The following is an 11,316-nucleotide window of genomic DNA, read 5'->3' on the forward strand; positions in this document are numbered from 1 at the left end:
GCAAAGTCAGGACAGGTCCCTCTGGTTATTAATGTTACACAGATTTTAACTGTATAAAATATAATATAGTGCTAAACATGATACATCACTGTGAGCTGCATCTATGCTGCGTTTAAAGTCAGTTGAGAAAACTTGCAAAACTAAAACTGGAGATGAAGTTATGTCATTGTTATGGATAAAGGGTGACATAACCTCAGCCTACACCCAGCTCAGCTATTTTACCCCACTGTTTTGCAACCTTCATTGACATTGCATGATGATAATGATTATAACAATAATGCTTATAATATATTATAGTAGAAAAATAACAGGGGACGCCCTCACCTCACAAAAAAATAAAGTTTGGGTTTTATTTCAGAAACAAGTCCTGTTTCTCCTTTGAGGCCAGGAAAAGACTGGTTGCTGGATTATGGTGATTTGTTGTACATGAACTGCTCATCGTATGCACATGCTAGATACTGCATATCATAGTGCACTGAGATTTGTGACCTCTCTTCCTTGTTTGACCTTTCCTGTGCTCAGTCACTGGTATTTGCCCATTCATAAAGCCATACTGGGTAAACTCCCTTCATACATTTGTACTTTGAACAGAGATCCGACTGTAGCTACAGTCTGAGATCTCAAGGTTTAATTTTGTTTTGACTGAGCTGGCTGCTCCTCACACTTAATCTTCAAAAAGATTTGAAACTACATGAATTGGTGTCTCTGCCTGATTTTAAAGCTCTCCTAAGTACAAGATGAATGAGTCGGTTGGGTCTTGTCATTGTGCATATAAGTGCTCTAATACTTCTACATGTTACCGTGTATCTTTTATGGGGGTTTTTGATTTATTGTGTGGTTGTTTGGCTGCAAATTTTTGTGTGCTGATCTCAACGGGACCTAACTGGTTAAATGTGGGTTAATTAAATAAAAATAAGATAAAATAATAATGCATTTAAATACATCACTTTGAACACCATTTAACATTTTTTAGATGCAGTTACAGTCACATTAGGCACATGTGGTTTTCAGTTATTTTATTGTGAAAGCAAACAGCAGCTTTACATGCAATAGGCTAAAACAACACTTGACGAATTCACACATTCACATATACAGGCCTGTGTGTTTTGTGGATGTAAAGCAGATTGAAATTAGTGTTTCCAGGCTACTTTTCACATGTAAAGCTTTTCAGGCACATTCTTTTTGTAACGATTTATTATTTTCTTTAGCGAAACAATAGGCAGCAAAATTTAGCCTGACATATGGTTCAAGGTTTCGGATAATTAATTCCTACTTGGGACAAGTAATTGTTTGGCCTCGGTTGCCGGGGCAACGGGAGAAAGGTGCGCTGTAGGAGCGGGGACGACCCCGGGAAAACTGACGTGGGCCCAACCAGACGGAACTCCCCTCCTCACCATCCAGGAGACTGCTGCTGCTGCTGCTGCTGCTGTGAAGCACCTGGCTTCAGTAATACACAGCCAGTCCAGGCTCCAGGGAGAGATACCGGAGATGGTGTCATTTGTGACCGGTGAATGTGGCACCGAGACTGTTTACAAACGGAGACGGACAACCGGCGCATCTCCTCCAACAGAAGCGCGCACACCGGCCCAGCAGCGGCAGACTGCCCGGCACAGGAAGCAGACACTCATGTCCAAGTTGAGTGACTCTGGTTTTGAGGAAGACTTGGGATCCTCCCCGATTTCATCCTCGGCTCGGTTAGATGCGTCCCCGCTCCGGTCAGACGAGCTTCCTGCAGGACAGCTCTCCAGCTGGTACCTGCAGTACGGTGACATCGGGTTCAAGATCCAGAGGGAGAAAGAGGCGCAGTTTCATCCCTGCAAAAGCTTGGCCCGACAGCCACAAGTAAGACACTTAATGCAGTGTTAAGTCAGGTTCAGTGTAGCCAGATGGACTAAATGGCAACCACAGAATAGAGATATGTTTCTGCATCTATTTGTGGTTTTAATGTATTTTTGTGAAAATAAAAATCCTCTGCTAATTTGTTTTTAGTGGGGAGGACAAAGGCACGTGTTCCTCATTCATTTTGAGGGGACATGTCCCCTGCATTCCCCCCTGAAATCTACACCCATGCACACACTTTTGAAACAAAACCCAACTTCCTGGAAATACACAATATGTGTAACTATTTTCATATGAATTGGGTCACTTATCTGCTCATTTTTAACACACTGTCGACCAAAAATGCTTTTCAAATTTTACACAACTTAAGAAAGCAGCATCTGAAATCTAAAAATATTAGCATTGACAAGTAGCCTATAGGTAAAATTGCCTGCTGGTGCTTCAAGACACAGCCAATATTTCAGAATAGTTAGATTTTCTGGTACAGTTTATAGTTTAATGATTTATTGTGGCACCAGTATGACCTTTTGAATCTAATCATATGGTTTTCACTATCTCAGTATATCTGCATGTTTTCAATAAAATGACTTGGAAATAAAAAAAAAAAATGCAATAGCAGGCTACACAAAATGTTTCATATTTCTATATGTGCCTACAGAGGACAATTACATGCCATCTTTTTTCCTCTATTACCAGGTATCTGCTGCTTATACTAATGCAGTCTTTGTTTTCCTTACAGCTGACTGCAGAGGCACGGTGTAAGCTCATCAGCTGGCTCATCCCTGTGCACAAACATTTCCGTCTGTCCTTTGAGTGTTGCTGCCTGGCAGTGAACATCATGGACAGGTTTATGGCATCCACACCGGTAGCTGCCGACTGCTTCCAGCTACTGGGTGTAACTGCGCTCCTGCTGGCCAGTAAACAGGTGCATCTTTGAGTAACAGTGCTCGAGGAACAGATTGTGTCTTTGGGATTTCATTGAACTCATTCCCTTTCTCTGTGTCACCCAGGTGGAGGTTTGCTCGCCGCGGATCAGCCATCTCTTGTCATTGTGCTGCGATGCCTTCAACAAGGAGCAGCTCTGCAACCTGGAGTGTCTCATCCTCCTGCGTCTCAACTTCCGCCTCGCTGCACCCACCCTTGCGTTTTTCCTGGACTATTACACTAACTGCAGTGAGGCTGCGCAGCTTGAGACTGAGAACACAGGTGGTGGCAGGTTTGCAGTTATGAATCCAGACACAAAAAGATCCGGGCAGTGCAGCAACCTCGCACGAAAGGTGTGTGAGCTGAGTCTGGCAGACTATGCTTTCAACAAATACCCACCATCTCTGACTGCTCGCTGTGCACTGAGGCTTGCCAGTGAGTTACTGGAAACTGAAGAAGGGCTTGTTGAGCATGTACCCATCCAGTCACAGGACGACCAGCGGATGGTGGATGAACTATGTGTCCAACCATCTGAGAGCACTGAGGTGGACTCTTTGGCAGCGAAGAGCCACCTCCTGTCTGTGAGTCATGGCAGCTACAACCACAATCTGGTCCAAGAATGTAAAGACAATCTGAAGCTGTTGGTGTCATTAAATCAGGAGACATTGGAAGTGATGTCAACCATGTGGCTATGAATGTGCCACCATTCAGATTTTAGCAAAATGCCAAATTGCCCTCCACTCTGGGGGTGGGGTGGGGGGGTTGATTCTTGGGGTTATTTAAAGGTGATGTTCTGTTTATGCAAACCTCATGTATACCTCATAGACACTCAGCTGATTGCGGTCACTGAGTGTTTTACAGCTTAGCACAATAGTTTTATTTATTTTCTATTGAAAGTAGGTTATTGTTCATCAATGAAGTATATTAATATATTCTGTTTATTTCAATTAATTCTAAATCAAAGTCTTTATTTACTGTGTATGCACTGACTTGCTGCAAGTTTACAAGATGTTACTGTTGCAACCTCTTTAATGAAGGACCTGGGAAATGTGCTGTATTTTTTTTTGATTTGTTTAAATTATAAAATAAATGATTAGAAAATGAAATTGTGTTTGTCTCTGAATGGATGATAAAATATCACACCATGATTCAAACCCAGTTGATGTATGATGAAAAACCACAAGCCCAGTCATATGAAATAAGTGAAAGAGACAGGATGACATGATCACATGAATTATGCAAAATGCACCACCTACAGTTTAATATTGGCAACTTTATCTGAAATAAGTGGTCATATTCTGCTAAACTCAAATGACTGCTCTGTAAGTTTGATGAATAGTATTCAACAGGAGCCAGTTCTTTCAAACTGGCATAGATCTAAATGAAGGCTCTCCAAAGGGATAATAGCAGAAATAAATACTTTTCAGTATGAGGGATTTTAGTGGCTTTTATTGCAGCTGTGTGTCTGGAGGTCAGTTTATCCACATCCTCACTTCCCATTGCTTCACTATTTGTAACTGACCTCTGCCAACACAGCCTGGTCAATTGAGGGTCTTCCTCTGCTAATCCATTACGCGTGGCATCTCAGCCTGCTGACACAGTGTCGACCACACAGGTGCATTCAGCGTTAAGGGTCACCTAGGCTTACTCTTGTTTGTTTACTAATCGAGGCATTTGTCACCAGTGTTTGCTGAGCTGTCTGCTGTAATTGCCCTTTTCCTTTTCCACTTCGCTTTAAATGTGGCAACAGGCCTTGACCTAATTTGGATACGGTATGGGTTATATTTTACGCACAGCTGAGTAGAAATTACACACCGAATGATGTGGATATGAAACAAAACATTATAGTCTCGACTATGCAAACAGGCTGGTCTGCCTTATGAAGTGCTGTCAAGGCAAAAGCGATTTTATAAAACAGACATGGTTGAAAGAAGTCATGCCGGGCCATGCGCCTCTGGCATGGCGCAGGGAATATTTAGCTGCAAGCAGAGGGAGGGCAGGTCTGACGCAGAGAGCACCTGCTGTAATGGCGCCGTTATGCGCGGTACCACTTTACACTTCAGACCAGAAAACCGTTAGACTGCACCAATTTAATCTCCGAGGACGCTGTCTCTCCCTGGAGACCAAATAAGTGCATTTGATTGGGCCAAAACTACGAGGCCGCGGCATGGAGAGACACAAACCGGGAGAATTTCCTCTATATCAGCTCTACTTCAAATCATGGTCCCTCAGTGTTGCAGCCAGAGCTGTGCTGATGAAGATGCAAAGAGACAGGAAGGTGTTTGGCACTGTCTGCCCCAACCACATGGGCCAACAGGGTAGCAGAGCTGCAGGAAACAAAAAGGTATGGCATATTTCTCTTTATGGCAATGCACACAGTACAGCTCTGTATGGTGATGCTAACAGACTTTCTACTTGCAGGGTAAGCTGGTGCCAAGAAGCAGCAGTCCAGTCAGTGTGTACGCTGAGCTCCCCTGCATCATCGAACAAGGTATGCGCATCGCTGACAAACGGCATGCACTGCCTTTCCGCATAAAAATATAAAGACAGCATGTGTAGAAATGAACTGACTCGTACAGACACATTTTGTTTGTGTTACAGCTTTTTCAACGATTGCATGGGATGATTTGGAAGACTGTGCGTCTGTGGTGAGAAGGGAGAGCGACTCCCTCGGCTCCCAGGTGAGGAAAAACATCAATATCAGAAAAACATCTTGTTCCTACTAAGAGATCTCAGGTTTTTGTGACAAACGACTTTTCATGTGAATCAACGCATTTCCAACAATTTATATCTCCCAGAAAAGAGATGATATGGTGGCTGATCTGCATCACTACAAGGCTGTTAATGTTTGACACGATGTGCTGGAATTCCACACGAATGAGACTGTAGTTTGCTCATGACACGCAGGCTACCGCTAATTGGCTGGACCTCCCAAGTTTTATGCACAAGCTGACTCTTTGGCACAGCTCACCGTGCGCAAAAAAACACATTACGCGACGGCACGCTCACTGAAATGACTACCCAGACATGTTCTGCCATAACGCCACATTACCCTGCTTGGTCGTGGTGGGACTTTCAGGTCTGGGGCTGTTGTGATTTCTTTGTTGACTGAGTTTTTAGTACGTATATGTCTTTAATCGTTCATCTTACTCGCCCACAGGTGAATGAATCTGATGTAGATGACCAAGATTTTGGAGATTATGCGCTGGATTTCATGGCAGGTGAGTAAAGCAAAGCTTGTTGTTGCTGCAGCTATTGTAGTCATAACTTCGTCACCATCTTTTTAACGTTGAGACAATCCTCAAAACTAAGACATGCTGATTGAAGCCCTGGGTATTTGTCTCCTCTGTCAGATTCTCCTGCCACACTGGAGAGCAGTCTGTCTCCAGCTGAACTGGTACCATTTCAGGGATGTGTCATACCCCCTCTCACCCCTCAGCAGTACTTCTCTTCAGAGGACAGTCTGGTTCACTCTTCCACAGAAGCAGGTAACCCATCTGCCCAAGAGGGAGCTCCATGGAAGGGCATCGCCCAGTGCCAAGGCAGGGTGCTGAGAGACTCCATGAAAGTCAATAACCAGGTGAATCCTTACTGTGAGATTTATTTCCTTTTTTTGTATCTGGACTTGATGATATTGGTGCATGTGAAAAGGCAATGTTTGTATGTGATTTGTGTTATAATGCATCTGAATTATGCAATGGCAAGATTATTTTAAAGTTATACAAGAAACCCCAAAGTCTTGCTAATGACCCTACTTTTTTGGTTGTGTCATGACTTTATATCTCTAAAATGATGCTGAGAAAAAGACCTGAAAGTTTTTGTTTTGCTTTGTTTTTTCATTAGTGAACCCAGTGGGCAGTGGTGCCCCCAGAACTTTTTTACTGGGGTGGCCAGATGGGGCTACTGAAAATCTTGGTGTGGCACACCAAAACCAAAAGCCATAACTGAATTTTAGGAACTCTGTTTTGCTGTTGTAGTGTACAGGCTAGTTGAAAATGATGTCCAAATGATAGTTAAGGGACTACATACTGATAAACTGCAACTGATATTGTGATATCATTGTGATAATGTGCATGGATTAATAGTGATTCAGTTGTGTATGGGTACCCATAGAGCCCATTTTTATTCAGATACCTTGAGGTGAGAAGTCAAGAGATTGGTTGGTTTGAAGATTGCCATGCCAGTTTTTCCCTCGCCAAAATTTAGTCTAACTTTGGAGCCCCCTTCCCCACAAGCTAATATGACATGGTTGGTACCAATACATGCCCTAGGTTGTCTAGTTGTCTAATTGTTTAGGCCACAGCCACTTTAAGACAGTAATGTCAGCTTCCAGTTATCTTTGCTGGGGAGGTGGCAACAATTGCCCCCCTTGGTGGTGCCACTGCCACTTTGGTTTAAAAAGATGTGTGCTGGATAGTTTGTGTAAACCAGTATAAAACATCATTTAAAGTGGAGTTTCATATTCCTACAGTATATAAACACAAAGATGCACATACATTGGTTATGCCAAGGTAAAGGAAAGAACTCTAAGTGTGAGCAATGTGTCCTTTTGTCTGCAGCTGCATGAGACTCTACACCGGAAACAGGAGGAGATCGACTCCCTTCAGGACAGAAACCTTCACCTCAGGCAGCTGGCCAGCCGTGCCAAGCACCTGGCCTCAGTCCTTGAAGTGAGTACAGTGATGACATTTTCATCCTGGATACAATATATAACCTCTTACGCATGACTGACCATAAATTAACCTTTGCCTCTGTTGGTTTTCAGAAACTGATGACAGTCCGAGACCCAAATGTGAGAGAACCAGTGATGCCTTGTGGCGATAAAACCTCACTGAGTCCTTGTAAGAGGCAGCGGCTGGATGAAGGATATGAAACAGAGTCTTCTGACTCAGTGGAGGACATGCTGAGGGACGTCAGCACACGCTGCAACGCTGTCCTGCACAGCGCTGCAACTGGAACAAGACTACAGCAGGAATCAGAGACTATACGCATGTACGGTGCATTCGCAGGCCTACAGACTTGTATATCCAAAGACAGCAGTGTGACAGCAGATGGAGCCGAGCCTGAGGAGAGTGTCTCATCCTTCAGGACTTCTATCAGAGAACACTGCACCATAAGGACTCAGGTGTTTCCTCATGGACGTGCCTTCACCACGAGGGCTCAGCAGGGAGGATACCGCTTCCGCTGGGTTCCCGACCACAGCTGAAACCACTGTTACCACATGTAAAATTGGAGCCATTAGTGCTAATTACTGATATGAAGGAAGTGTGGGTGGGCACTGACTGTTAATGCCTAACTTATAATCTATATTGAGAGCTGTAAATGATTACATGATGTCTTCCTCAGGTAGCTTGTAAGCTAATCAGTCAGAGGTGGTGTCTGACAAAGGAAATGATACTGCCACAGCTTTTGTGTTCATTGTGTTTCTGTTTACATGCCTGAAAATGTAATGATATATTGCCAAACAATGAAGTAATGCCATGTTTATTTTCACACCTCACAGTATGTTTTGTGTCAGAAAGTTTGGAATAAAAATTGTGTTTGATAAGGATGACTTTAAGAGCTTTTTTTTTATTATGGAAGGAAGACTCGTGATGTTTACACAAGTGGAAAGAAACTGTTTTCAACGCGAACTTTCTTTCTTTGAGCAGTGAAACAAATGTGACCCTGTGACCTCCTTTAACACAGGTACTTCCTTCCCTTTTGTCTCTGTGACTGTGTGGTCTGAAAAAGTGAACTGAGTCATGATGCATTGCAGTCAACATCTTTGTTTATATACGTCTGTTTGGAAATTGGTTTTCTTTCCAGATTGCAAGACTTACTGCTCTTCTAAACCATGCAGGTTACACCTCAGTTGCTTAGTGAAAAAAGTCACATTCTCCCCAAAACTTCTAAATCATATTTTTTAAAACTTGGATTGAAACAAAGGAGGAAATCGAGATAAACCTATCTTAAAAGGATGTGACCTCTTGACCTTTCAGTATCTGTGATGTAATCTTTATTCAACATCACCTTAAGGGCTTTAGCTGTAAAAAGTAGGCTTGCGTGAGGCGGACTGGTCGACAGGACAATGTCAAACCTCAGGTCAGACACCTGTTTAAACTGCCCGAACCTGGGCCTGTTTACCTAAGAGCAGTGAAGGCAGCACTGCAGCATCGAGGGCTGGGGACACTTGCTGCTGTCACAACACAACAACACAAACAAAGATAAGGACCTGATAAAGAGATAGAGGTCTGATAAACACAGGCTGGGCGCTTCATTTTAAGATCTATCTATCTATCTCTATTAACTTACAGAGCTATGTGCTCTCTGGGGGAGATAGGCAAGTTATCCAATGTCACGTGAACCCCAAAACATGCTCTATCATTATCATGTCACAACAACAAAAGTCCTCTGGTGCCCACTCAACTACCTCTATACTGAGAGGAGTGTATGAGGAGAGAAAGAACATGGAAAACCAACAAGTCCGTGTCAGATCAGCAGGAGGAGAGCTAGTTACTGTTACCTCCAAGCAGCCGGTGGCCACAATGAACAGCTCAGGGAGGGTGTAGTGATTGTGAAGCTTTCAAGCTCTATTTAGTAAAAATTTGTACTGGGTGAAGGTAAATTATAATGTTCTCATGCAACACATTCTCACTCCGACCTCGTCACATATTGACGTTAGTCCAGATACGGCGTGCAGAGTCGGTGTTTGTTTGTTTTGACCTTGTACCGCCGCATTTCCCCCCTGACGCCATCAGGTGCCGTTAAACTATATTGCCAACTGGCCGCGTTAAAGGATGTCTTTATTTGTTGGTTTCAGACACTGCAAGTCACTGGCCAAGCGCTGGATTTGGTTGACTTCAGAGTGAGCTCTCTCATTATGTGTTCATGGTGGGGGCCGCCAGGGGAGGCTCACCTTGGTCACCAAATGTGCTAGGGCCGCCACTGGAAACAGGTAGTTTGGGGGTCCTTCCTCAAGAAAATTTTGAGCAACAATTGGTTTCCTGCCTTCTACCAATTGATGGTGGAAGTATCGTTTAATTTGTCAAATATAAAAGTTACCTACTACTTTCATGTTTTTATTTGTATATAGTTTTGTATCATTAATCTGTATCTGCAAAGCAAGTGCTACCTGATATTAAAGCAGGATATATGGAGTAAAAAGTAGCCTGCAGTATTTCCGTAGAAGATAAAGTAGCAGAAAATGGGAATACTCAAGTAAAGAACAAGTAATAGTTGTCTACATGAGTAACTCCACTGACTCCACTTGCTCCACAGATATGATCAGTTAACACTTTAACTTCCTGCTGCCAGCGTAAATCAGTCAGGACGCTCCTTGTCAGCCTTAAAATAACCGCACAAACCTTCACACCCAGACGCGCCTTCAGCCACTTTTACTGCAAACAAATCCGTTTGTCAGTGACCAGCAGCGCCGCGGAGAGCGGCCACAGAGGGCGAAGCTTTGTTTAAGCTGGTTGTGACACATTTGACCGGTTAAGCTACCGCCAAACTGCGGGGGACAATGCGGGAGGGGAAAGGAAAATACACACACAATGAGTTTCTAAGGTGACTAAAGCCAAACCTGGAGGGAGGCTGCAAACCAGACACAGTCCCGCGGGAAAAAGAAAAATCATTCATTTTTTCCTGAAGAGTAGGGATGCTGATGTGGTGCAAGGCCTCTGGGTAAGTATAACTTACACACAGTGAGGACTTAATGTCAGCCTTCTGCGCAATTACGCATATTGTGAAGCAAGCAATTCGTGCGCAAAGTTGGGGTTTGAGTGTTATTTTGTGAATGTGAGATGGAGAACACCTACATTTACCTTCATTAATGGATTCAACTGATCACTAATTATTACAAATTGAATATAAACATTGTTTTTCAAAGGTCAGAAGATATAATAGGTATCTGTTGATGAGTGTGGAGAAACTGAAGTCTATGATATGAATACAGGGCCTCATGGCTGCATGCTGAGGGAGCTCTGATGGAGCTGCTCACACTCAGCATGTGTCTGCTGCTGCGTGTCATTGAGAGCACGCACCTGTCGCACAGTTTCCAGGCTCGAGCTCGGGGTGTGAGCGCATATGGAAGTGGCAGGTGGCGAGAACGTGCGCAGCTCGCGCCGTTCAGCCCTCTTAGCGCCAGAACAGCTCATAATTAAAACGGTGTGGCCCGCGGACACTCGGCCTCCTCCCGCAAAACCAGGCGACTGTTAAACAGAAGTTACATGAAGGCTATATTCCTCCACTGTTAGAGCAGTTACAAGTTTATCCCAAAAATATTTATTTTTTATTTTTTTTTATTAATATTATTTAATGTTTTATCGTCAAAATAGTACACAATGAAATTGTCATTATTTTATTTCAGTTTAGTTGTTTATTAAAATATTTTACTTAACAAATAACATATTTTGCATAAACCACAGAATCTTATATGTTATTTCTTAATTTCGATGTAGTTGTTTAATAAAATATTACACGTAATAAAAATAAATAAAACATTAAAAAATATATATTTTGCATGGAATCCAAAATCTTTCATGGTATATTTTGTTTGTTTGTTTGTTTCAG

The 11,316-nt window shown here is 43.0% G+C and overlaps 2 protein-coding genes across 2 annotated transcripts; both read left to right on the forward strand.

Moving 5' to 3' along the window:
• The first annotated feature begins 1,488 nt into the window (after nucleotides 1-1,488).
• On the forward strand, nucleotides 1,489-3,515 carry ccno (cyclin O). The gene is made up of 3 exons (XM_033619644.2): nucleotides 1,489-1,842; nucleotides 2,579-2,764; nucleotides 2,850-3,515. The coding sequence occupies exons 1-3, from the start codon at nucleotides 1,489-1,491 to the stop codon at nucleotides 3,456-3,458; spliced, it is 1,149 nt and encodes a 382-aa protein (XP_033475535.1). The 3' UTR covers nucleotides 3,459-3,515.
• Nucleotides 3,516-4,930: 1,415 nt separating this feature from the next.
• Nucleotides 4,931-8,311, forward strand: mcidas (multiciliate differentiation and DNA synthesis associated cell cycle protein). Its single transcript, XM_033620575.2, has 7 exons — nucleotides 4,931-5,107; nucleotides 5,185-5,254; nucleotides 5,365-5,444; nucleotides 5,924-5,984; nucleotides 6,117-6,343; nucleotides 7,323-7,433; nucleotides 7,529-8,311. The coding sequence occupies exons 1-7, from the start codon at nucleotides 4,931-4,933 to the stop codon at nucleotides 7,967-7,969; spliced, it is 1,167 nt and encodes a 388-aa protein (XP_033476466.2). The 3' UTR covers nucleotides 7,970-8,311.
• The last annotated feature ends 3,005 nt before the right edge of the window (nucleotides 8,312-11,316 follow it).

This window comes from Epinephelus lanceolatus, chromosome 9 (genome assembly GCF_041903045.1).
Source record: "Epinephelus lanceolatus isolate andai-2023 chromosome 9, ASM4190304v1, whole genome shotgun sequence".
Taxonomy (NCBI): domain Eukaryota; kingdom Metazoa; phylum Chordata; class Actinopteri; order Perciformes; family Serranidae; genus Epinephelus; species Epinephelus lanceolatus.

Coding starts and splice junctions, on each gene's coding strand:
- ccno (XM_033619644.2), top strand. CDS start 1,489: ATGGTGTCATTTGTGACCGGTGAATGTGGCACCGAGACTGTTTACAAA. Junction 1,843..2,578: donor GCTTGGCCCGACAGCCACAA/GTAAGACACTTA, acceptor TTTTCCTTACAG/CTGACTGCAGAGGCACGGTG. Junction 2,765..2,849: donor TCCTGCTGGCCAGTAAACAG/GTGCATCTTTGA, acceptor TGTGTCACCCAG/GTGGAGGTTTGCTCGCCGCG.
- mcidas (XM_033620575.2), top strand. CDS start 4,931: ATGGAGAGACACAAACCGGGAGAATTTCCTCTATATCAGCTCTACTTC. Junction 5,445..5,923: donor GCGACTCCCTCGGCTCCCAG/GTGAGGAAAAAC, acceptor ACTCGCCCACAG/GTGAATGAATCTGATGTAGA. Junction 6,344..7,322: donor CCATGAAAGTCAATAACCAG/GTGAATCCTTAC, acceptor TTTTGTCTGCAG/CTGCATGAGACTCTACACCG.